The sequence below is a fragment of the Lottia gigantea genome, assembly GCF_000327385.1.
Source record: "Lottia gigantea unplaced genomic scaffold LOTGIsca_20, whole genome shotgun sequence".
NCBI lineage: Eukaryota > Metazoa > Mollusca > Gastropoda > Lottiidae > Lottia > Lottia gigantea.
The window spans coordinates 1,490,297-1,501,248 of NW_008708401.1; the positions used below are offsets into that span (position 1 = coordinate 1,490,297).

General features: G+C 35.9%; 1 protein-coding gene across 1 annotated transcript; it reads right to left on the bottom strand.

Annotated features, from left to right (window-relative positions):
- Nucleotides 1–418: 418 nt before the first annotated feature.
- LOTGIDRAFT_231552 (hypothetical protein) lies at nucleotides 419–10,952 on the bottom strand. Its single transcript, XM_009053710.1, has 23 exons — nucleotides 10,838–10,952; nucleotides 10,454–10,530; nucleotides 10,011–10,126; nucleotides 9,149–9,238; nucleotides 8,589–8,729; nucleotides 8,294–8,409; nucleotides 7,873–7,973; nucleotides 7,403–7,494; nucleotides 6,862–6,977; nucleotides 6,193–6,317; nucleotides 5,840–5,932; nucleotides 5,424–5,596; nucleotides 4,810–4,905; nucleotides 4,354–4,482; nucleotides 3,780–3,923; nucleotides 3,442–3,523; nucleotides 2,756–2,865; nucleotides 2,368–2,524; nucleotides 2,026–2,175; nucleotides 1,600–1,791; nucleotides 1,063–1,278; nucleotides 672–785; nucleotides 419–569 (listed from the first exon to the last, which is right to left on the bottom strand). Exons 1-23 carry the CDS (start codon nucleotides 10,942–10,944, stop codon nucleotides 448–450), a joined length of 2,859 nt encoding a protein of 952 aa, XP_009051958.1. The 5' UTR covers nucleotides 10,945–10,952; the 3' UTR covers nucleotides 419–447.

The following is a 10,952-nucleotide window of genomic DNA, read 5'->3' on the forward strand; positions in this document are numbered from 1 at the left end:
TCCAGATCCATCAACCAACTACTATAACCACCAAGAACTACCTAAACCGCGACATCAGCCAACCGACCAACCTACCTATTTCTATACCAGAAGGATGTTCTGCAACACCACCAAGAATTTTACCAACAGTTTACCTTTAATCGCATTTTTTTTTGGTTTCAATCAACTTGATATGGTCTGTATGTATATATATATATATATATTTATTTAATATAATTGTGCAATGTTTATTCAGTGTAATTATGTCGTAAGATCGTCTTGCACTGTCCATTATTTAACAAAGGGGGTGGGGGGGGGGGAGCTCAGTTATTGGCATATGCATTTATTATCACGCTCATCAGTGGCGCATCTATGATAATAAGGCACCCCCAAACTCCCCTTCACTGTTATCGACTATGAAATTTAAAAACTTATATGTATAATCGAATTTTATTTCAACTAAAGGTCTTACGGTACAGTTTTCTGTGCACCAGTAGGTCTATAATAAGCTGTTACAGGATAATTGTTGTCAGATCCGCATTTTCGCCAGTAGAAACCTGCTCTTGCGAAACATTCATTGGCATCATCATCTGTTTAAAAATAAAAATTAAATAACGAATAAGAAGAAGCTTTTCTTTAATATTGCTCTCTTAAGACAGTAACCTCGAATTCTCTAAATCAAATAAGATTACCTGATCCCATATTAGTAGCACCCCAAGCATCATAGAAATAGTATTTAATTTTAGAGTCAGCAGGACATTTAGTTACTTTGATCCAACAACCGGCACCACCAGTTCTTACAGCTCCTGTGAAAACAAAATCAAATTTTCAAAACTTTCAGCATTTTGTCCATTCAAAAGACAATAATGAAATTGATCTTAATATCGATCAAAATAGCGTGTATGAGGCCTTGAAGAAATACAAAATTCTGGGATTTCATATTGCGTAGGCAACATGTTTCAGTTTCTGATTTAATATTTATAACTTTTTTTAATATTAGATAACACGAAAACAAATTTGAAAACACTTCCAGTAAGGAAAAAGAGTATTTAGATTTTAGTGGTTTCTGTGCATTATACGTACCTGTTGGTCTAAAAATACTTGTGTAAGGCTTATCTCTGTCTTTACCACACCAAGCCCATTGACCAGCAGCTCGTTTCAAACAAGCTTCTTCATTAGTGTCGCCGCCGTCATGTTGTTCAGCGTAGGTATCTCTCATGAACCCCACACGGTTATCATTATGTTTTGGACAACCGTATGCCGCAAAAAAGCAACCATCACCTCCTATTGTCATTGCTCCTACGATAATAAAACGGTGTATGAAATAGAAAGATGGCTCCAAAGGTTCTTATGTCCATCAGTAGGGACCGAAAAGTCTCCAATGGAGCAAATAATCCTGCCCATTTGCACAAGTCATCACAAAGGAATTATAGGTTTTGGTTTTCTGTTGTTACAATCGGATGCTTTCGTATGTCACACATTATGTTACAGTTGCTTAAGCATTATAAACTGTATTTAGACCTCGTGTATATAAAGTGAACTTAAAACTCTGCATATGTTTCACATCTCAGACTTTTTAATTTCCCAACAGATTCTTGGATATCACCTGAAATTGTGTACCTGTTGGACCATAGACAGCTGTGATAGGTTTATTTTTTGCGGATCCACAATATCTCCATTCTTTGGCAGCTCTGGCTAAACAGTTTGCTTCAATGTTGCCAGCTTGTTCATGCTGTTCCCCATATGTATCTCGGAAAGTTCCTTTAACATTGTTAGGATGAGCTGGGCAGTCATTGATTAATAGCCAACATCCTGTAAAATCACAAATTCATAATGGTATCAGAAAAACACTATAGAAGGCGCTTCAAAATATGATGGTCAAAACTATAATACATGTACTGTGCCTTTTTTTCATTGCATTACAAATCACCAGCAACACTATCTTTCTGATAGGAATATTCTGTCCAATTTGCGACGTTACCGAACTTAGTTATATTTGACGAGCATTGTCAAAAAGGTAAAGACTGAATTAAGAGTTGCATCTACCTTCATTTGTTATATTTTGGATGAGATTATTAGGTGCTGAACCATCGGGTAAATAAGCGACATGTGGAATGGCAGTGGCTGGTTTCGCTGTACCACTACATGGATGTTTGTTGAAACCAGTTGGTACTTGAGTCCTTGCCGGTAACTTGCCTGCAAATAATAGAATCCTGTAACATAAGTCTTCAAGAAAAGTAATAGATCATTGACTTTGTAAATTAGGTTTCACATGGGATTGAAATCCAATCGGTGACGCACCAACAAAATATATCTCAAATTATATTGCTATTTACCATTTATCAAAGACAAAACATAACAAACCAAATATGTTATTTTCTTCATTACCTTTATTTAGATACTGTGGGCCATAGGGATATCTAGGTCCAACTTTGCTAAACGCAATTGGTTGTTCAAAATTAATTCCATTAGCCCACTCTTGTCCAGTACATTCCAAATGGAAATTCTTATATTCCGGTGCGTAGAAGTCAGTACTGGTATAAGTCTGAAAGATAAATTAAATTGAGCATCCTCCATAACCTCTGTCTACTGACAGACTATTCTATGGTTGCACTGTCGTGAACTTAAGGATTTTGATTGTGGTGTTCTTATTTTGGTATGTAGGCCTACATAGAGACTCATCGGCAATATTTTCCTCACCCCTTTTCTGGCCCTGCCCTCCAACCCCCGTAGAAGTGCCACTGTATGTAGACAGTTCAATGAAAAGGGTACTTACATGTTTATTATCGTGCCTATTATAATATTTGTCTTCATTTATATCATTATAAGAAACTGACCATGGTATACCATGTTTATTATAATATATATTGCCATATATTTCATTACCTATACATGTATATATATATATATATATATATATATATATATATATATATTAAATATAACAGAATATGTTCTAAAGAATTATCATCTCGGTGTATACAGACAGAGGGTTATGACTTCTTTCTAAAACTATGGTGCAAACCATTCTATGAGGGTTTGTACAATTGGTCCAGATTTGACACAAAATAAGTGTGTATCTATGCAGTAAGATATTTTGATAATGGAGACAGTATACAACAGACACAGTGTTCTGTGGTCACAGAGAGCGACGCGTCTGGTCTGGTTTACTATACTTTCCAAAGCGAATTGTTAGTGTTTTATTGTGTACAATTCGTAATATTAAAGGTCATGTTAATCATAATCTTTGACATAAAATACTGACAAAGGGAAACCAATAAACTCAAAGAAGATATACTGGTTAAGAACCAGTCACATGATCTGGAGGGATAGGCTATCCTGATGGGTCCTTATAGACAAGGCAATAATCCAAATATATCCATATATGTGTTCTGTGGTTCTGATTCGTTTGGATGTAAAAATGAATCTTTTACAACATGAAGAAATCGTGAAGAAAATTACCTTCTGGTAAATTCCAGTTATCTTTCGTTGCTGCTAATTTTGGATATTTTGCTGTCCAAATAGAACTAGTATAGGGCACTGCCTGAATGAAAATGTGACAAATCTGTTACATACATATATCCTATAATTAAAAAAAGCTGACTTTGATTATTCTTCTGCCCAAATATGCACAAAATCAAGGTTTGTAATACTTAGTAAATTAGATGGAAGTCAAATTTTACAAGGAGAATAATTGTTTTTAAACGTAGTCGTTTATTTGAATGTGTGCTGTTTGATTATGTCCCTTGATTTTGACTTTTCAGTTGGGATATAAAATTATATGCAATTATATTCAGTACCTTTAGATGTTTTTGTAGTTCGGTGTTAAATTTTTTAGTCATTCCTCTACCATCAACTTGTATAGAAGCCTTGGTAGAATTATATAATACATTGTATCGGATGATATTATCTCTTCCTCCCCCAATATTGGCATGGATTTCATTCTGGAAATATTTCAATAAGCATATGACAATATCAACAAGAACAAATGTTTTCTTGATTGGTGTTCAATGCATTGCTTATGCTAATCCCATAAATGAAATATGAAATGTGAGTTTTACTCTTTGTCATCCTGAAGCAAGCAAACCTTTCTCGTGTGTTCCTACATGTCCAGATTGTTTCTTCACAAAAGTATCATCTGGGACAAACATTACAGATCGTTCCCACATGCTGATAATTTGCCGATATCAGGACATTAAAGGTCACAAAGGCCAATGAGAGGCCTCGATGTGACTACAATTTTAATGTTTAACGGAAAACCAGACGTTGGATTTGAATTCTGAAAGGTAAAACGGCACATGTACTTAGATTTGAGCTCTAACAACAAATAAAGCAGAGACGAGTTACACGTTTTAACACGAAGGGTAAACTTACATCAATAAAGACATTATGTTCAATATTAACACTAGAATATTGATCATCTAACATAATACCACGAACATCAGCACCAGGCCACAATCTTAATGATTTCTCTATATAATTATACCTTATAGCATTTCCTCTCTGAAAAACATGAAGTAGTATGCCTCACAGTCCAAACAAAGATTTTAAAAAATGGGAATAAGACGGGCCATCATTTTGTTATTCATGGGGTATTATGTCCAGGTTTGAACCATCCTCGTTGAAACCACAGTTTATCATGTAATATTTTGAATATTTATTATCTCGTTCTCCAATACGGGGTTTACTTTACTGAAACACAGAAGACATGTAAAATAGTTTCAGACACAAAAAATTAATTCCATATTGTCAAAGGAATTCAAAATATATCTTGAGTAAGCCATACAGATGTAGGCTCCCTATCCACTACGTACGAGTTATTATACCTACCATGGTCCAATCTCTACCAGCATGAATAGCTCCACAATCACTTGAATTAAAACAACATTTATTAAAATAGTTGTACTCCATGATATGATCATTGCCCTGAAATTACAAGGAGTTGGTTTGGTACTCTTTGACTTCGTAATCTCTTACAGGGGGAACACCTGAATATTCGTGAGGGCCTTTTATATAAAAATGGTTCTTTCTCCACCATACTTTAGGCGTAGGAAATAGATACCCATAAATTGAATGTAAATTTATGAACAAAATATCTTTGCAGATTCAAGAATTGTCAGATCTGGTGTCAAATTAACTTTACGTTATTTATCCCAATCTAATTACGAAGAACCACCATTATATCGTTAGTTTATTGTGCGATGACCATTGTTAATTTGACATCAAACAATTAGAACCTGACAATAGGAATAGGCGAACTCTCTTTCCAGCACTTGGCAGCACTTATATTTGACATTTCGGGCAATGGCTGAAGCTTCCAACCACTACTCAGTCGACGTAGTGGCATTGTTTTGTGTTGGTAGAAAACAGCTTCTACTCCCGGTTATCGCCCGACTACCAACCTTAAGGATTCGTTCCATTGTTATAACTTAAAATTAACTTACAGCCCATCTAATACAGGAATATGACCCATCATGTAAGTAATTATTCCTCACGATTACATTGACACCTTCTGGAGTAATGAAATTAGCACCGACTAATGTTGCACGCCCAATTTTCCACAAGTGATTATCTTCTATTATACTTCCAGAGGAAATCAGTTTGTTTCTATCGCCACCTATCGTGGAATATACATTCAATAAAGTAACCGTAGAAAATTCAATGTGGAAAAAGTGCTCAAGGATAGGCCCCTTTGTACTACAAGCCGTGTACAATCACTTACAAGAAAAATAGCAGTTCTGGCAAAGATTTCTCCCTCACATTTACATTGCATAACGTCAATTTCCATTGGTTCATTTAGGAATATCATGGTACCATGCCCTCCTCCCCCACACCCTCTGAAAACGTCACTGAGTGTTACCTTTCATGAAGACACCACCATCATTGTGATGTATATCACATCTTGATACACTTACAGAATTACACTGGTTAGAACATCTAAAACCATACGATCCTAGAATAGATTTTCATAGTGAAAAATTCTGTATCAGAATCCAAAAATTCTTTTAGCAATGGATACTTTTATCCTCTTATGGAAATGTAGCTAACGGGAATACGAACTTTCCTTTTTTCGTTAATCCGAAAGGCTGCTGATTTTCACTAAAGGGTTTCATTATTTAAGCTGTTGATCACATCCTCAAATACAGTGCACATGTATATGACATGTTCCAGTTTTCTGAAACTAGACCCCTACAAAACAGAGTGTATGTTTACCCATATTCTTGATTTCCAGATTAGAGATCTTCAGGTGACTAAGATTCGAACCCCAAATACCATAATGACGACATGCCTCTAATGTGAAGTCTTGAAGGTTGATGTTCGTCTTGCCTTGTGGTAATCTAGAAAGTAACGTTCATAAAAAAGAGTGATAAATCTTCAATTTATTAGATTTTCATATTAAATGTTCATTAGTATGCAATAACCGCTATTTTCTTTTTGGCTACCATTGTGATATTTCAGCGGAAATGTACATTATGAGTTCTTCAAACACGGTGACTTATATTAGTTTGTCACATTGTGTATTTGGCTCCAGTGGTATTTCTACGGAAAAGAAAAGATTCTGGTCCGGTTTGCCGCAGCCCCTCATCACCACTTCCAAATTGTTTATCATTCTAAATAATGAGAGAATGGCTTATGGCCGCCCTGGAAAATTTTGTGGCCCCTACTCGGCCCTTTCACCTGATGTTTCCGAGATAAGCCACTGTTTTGGCTCTATATAACACATTGTCACCAATCAGACTACATTTCAGGATGAAAACTAAATTTTAATTGATTTTTTGTTCGTCATATTCAGAAAAAGTTTAAATTTAAGGAACCGATTAGCCCTATGCCCCAATGTCCAATATCATTATGCTCCGGAATCCAATATAAAAAAGATCTTACTTGATACAGTCATCAATAAGAGAAACATAAACTATATCTGTTGGTGATAATGTACCAGATGGAGTGTTAGGCCAGAGGTACAAGATGCCGGTCGATCTGTCGAGGTAATATTCACCCTAAAATAATCATATATGTATTATTATATCATACTATACAGCGTAAAATGGGAAGAAAGTTTCCTGGTCACGTGGTAACATGGTGCGTTTCCGAGTATCTCTTTCTCTGGTAGATTTCGATGTCAACCGTCAACATCAGTAAGTCAAATAACCATCTATAGATAAATCAAAATGGCCGGTTCATTTCCAGTTATCACTTTAGTACAACCAGAATAATTTTATAGAGCTTCAAAACTACATTATCAATGAACTAATATTATATTGCTAATATAGCCCAGTATCTAGACCGTTTTCAGATCTAAACTTTTTTGACCAAATGATTTGTTACTAATAACGTTAAATTAATAATCATGAAATAGAATTGCCATCTTTAACATGTTCAATTTTTCCTTCCCATAATATCTTCTACATAACTAAGATCTTACCGGTTGATCTAACTCTGACAACATATTGATAACTCTGAAATACCCTCCTTGTTTACCATATCCATTCAGTTTATCACCATCGAGCAAACTTCCTGAAATCAAGGGGAAGCATTAGCATTAAAGTCAACCTTTTGCCGCTTTTTTTCTAAATCTAACCTGGGGTAAGTTATCTTTCTTGATCATTACAGCTGTAAATTAGTGCGGATAATCCAGGAATGATCATTGCTAAGATAGGACATAGATAAGAGATGCTCGAGAAGTCTACATGTATTCATTCTTTTATTCTAAAGTGACAATTATCAACCGCAGTGAACGTTAGGACATTATGAAATGTTTTGGATTTGAGTTAAAACATGTATTGTGAAGGTAAAAAAGCGGATGTAAGTTCGTCAAGAGTGAAACAGTAGTGTTAGTTTTGGATTAGGAGAGAATCATACTGGAACTGCCAAAGAGAATTAATATGACAATACCTGTTCTCATTCCGAACTTGGCCTTCTCTACCAGTGTAATGGTATGTGTACTGGTATCTATTGAGTTTACTTTGATAGACATATCAGCCCAACCCCAATACCTACAGTATAAGCAATACAGTTATGGGCCAAGATGGGGCCGCACGACATTATTACTTGTGCTTGTTAAGCTTTCTCTTCGTAAGACCATAATGTAATTTAGAGCAGATTTTTAGAAATATAACAATGTAGATATCTCAGACAGTATTTACAGAGAGTCCACATAGCTGTCTTTGTCCCATTGGCTTTTAACTTATGTATACGTCTGAAATCTTCTTGATTTTGAGCGCCTCTAGAAAGCATTTTCATTCTTCTTGAACACCTGATGATTTAAAACTTAAGTCCTTTCGGAGTGTCAACATAGCAATCATTCAATACTCACCAAAACCCAAACACCCATGGCTCTTTCTCTTGCTTCCATTTGATATCACGGATTGATTCGTGGGTAAATCTCTTTCCATGTTGACCATCCAAAACTTGCTTGATATTGATGTATTTCTGCAATTGGTTTTCGGATAGTATATATTAATAATATTTGCATTTTCTCCGACAAAATGTATCTCATGTATGAAGGCTTTCTGTTGTATTATCAATTTTGAGATTTTGCAACATCTCGAATTTTTTATTTCTCTTTCTTTCGCCGTTCTTCATTATTACGCTCAAATTCGATCACTTACATTGTTGGGCCATTCGGCCAATCGTAAAGGATTACCATTAATGAAGATCTCTAACGGTGCAACTCGTTCTCTATAAAAACCATAATTAGATAAAGAACCATAATTAGTGATACCAACATCTGGTAGGTGAATTTGTAGAACCTGTAAAAGACATGAGTAGATATCTACTCGGGTATAGCCTAATTCTGATGCCAATATTTGTGGAAGTCGAGATCAACAAAATTAGTCGAGTTTGTTTGTATCAAGCAAAACCTAATTGGATCTTCGTATTTAGTGATCAGGGTTAGGTCGTTGTGGCGAGTTTGCATACGTTTGGTTAACATGAGATTCTAGTACTTTCTATATGGTCTCTGCACGTAGAGCGTTTCCGTTAGTAGTATCTAAAAGAGTGGTAAAACGTTTGAACAGTTTCGGAATATCTTGCACAGTCTAATTCAGGATGAGATGGAGAATCGTTCTCTCTTGCGTAGGATGGGCTGTGTTTACATAATATACCAAGATTTGTACGTTAAACGTTCACCAATACAATGTAGCCACCATCAATGCAACCAGACAATTACCTTTGAATGGGCAACTTGGGGTATAACATTCAAGATGTTTGAATCGGTAACGTGTTTAAAGTTAGATGATTGGATACGCCTTCCTCCGGTCTGAAATATAACAGTAACAGAACAGTTGAACACAGTGTTGCTTATCTGCACTTTTAATGGAAAAGACAACAAGAGATAAGATAGTTCAACGTGAGATATATAGTAAACATTCCATATGACCCTCCTGGGAAATAAAAGTGCATTAAAGTCATTATCTTTTTTTTTGTACTAATGTCTTGAAAAATCGGAAGATTGCATAGCTACGACAAGTTCTCTAATCTTAAAAACTCTTGAAATTATTTACAAACGATCCTCGGACTGTTTCCAGTAGCTGAATTCAGTTCAGTCAAGTGTGAAAATTCATCATCATAATGTTCTGTCAATGTTATAGACAATGAATATATCAAATGTAGACTTTCCGAAAGGAGTGTCGGGTAGATAAACCAAGTCGCAGGGCGGCTTCAAGTTGTCCGGAAGGTTGAAACTGCCCTGAAATTCTAATAAGGTCTTTAGATTTTCTAGGTTAAATTTAATCGGATGAAGAATGAACTCGTGGACAATCTTGATAGATAGCCAGTGGCTCAACTACTATAGGCAATGGTTGTACCAAGTCCACGTCGCTAGAAAAAATGCAGGATATGCACTTAAGTCCACGGGCCTCCTCTCCAGTTGAGCTACTGCTATTTGCATTTGCTAAGAATAAAAGTTTTTACAGTTTTGCACCTAATGTAGGCTATATGTTAAACATGTCCTGATGCTGTTGTAACCAATATTGATCGTTTGACTCCTATCAAATATAAGAACGGGTTTTACGTTAGTTAAATGAACATACAACATGGACTTCTTGGTGATTGTAAGAACGAACAGTGACTGGTGCCGAGTAACCATGTGGAAATAAAACACTGGATGCTAAATCATGGTAACCTTGCATTAATTCGATTAACACTTCTGTAATAAAGCAACAGAAGAGATATTTACAGATGGACAACGTGATGTGTGGTGTGGGCGATCAAAGCGTATTTTCGCCGGTTCAGAAGCTAATGATACAACTGTGTTTATTTGCGAGAGGAAACAAGGTGGACGTGCGGAAGAATCCAATTTCCGCAAAACAAGAAATTGGTATGTTTTGTCCTACATTTCCCGTTATGTTGTATCAGAAAGGAATGCGGCAAAATCTTTGGAAACCTAATGGGATTGTGAAGACTAAGTTTATGTTTTTATGCTACATGTGTTTTGTCTGGTTATTCCATTAACTGCATTAACAATTCAACTCACCATTGCCTTTCACACCACTCTCATCAAGTTTGTTAACTGCTTTCTGTATTGTTTTCAGAGGTTGAGAGACGGTCAACCTAGAAGTTGAGATGACAAAAGATAGTGATTCGCATCATGGCAGGATTGAATTAAAGGATTCACGTAGAAGACACACTACCAAGGAAGACAGGGAATCTCAGACGTAAGAAAAAACTTTGTACTTAAAGTCGACTGCTGATTGTCATGCCAACGGTCTACCGTGAAGGTTCAGCTAGCTCTCTGGAAAGTTGCAGCTTTACAAACTGTCGAGCTTCTCAGGAACTGAATATTTCGACATCACGAAATTAAAATCTTGATGCGTATGACTACAGTTAACTATAGTTCTGAAACATTAAGATGAATTACCCTGAATTTGAGTCCGATCCATTTGGACTGACATAAATATGCACCTGTGCACAATCCACAGCAGCAACTAGAAGAATTAGCGCAATATTCCAAAGAACAGCTCTCATTGTGTTCT

Bases quoted from the DNA above. Each gene is read 5' to 3' on its own strand.
- LOTGIDRAFT_231552 (XM_009053710.1), bottom strand. From the start codon at position 10,944: ATGAGAGCTGTTCTTTGGAATATTGCGCTAATTCTTCTAGTTGCTGCT. The intron at 8,410-8,588 runs GTAAGTGATCGA...AACCAATTGCAG, and splicing joins TGGCCGAATGGCCCAACAAT to AAATACATCAATATCAAGCA. The intron at 5,933-6,192 runs GTAAACATACAC...AATCTATTCTAG, and splicing joins TCTGGAAATCAAGAATATGG to GATCGTATGGTTTTAGATGT.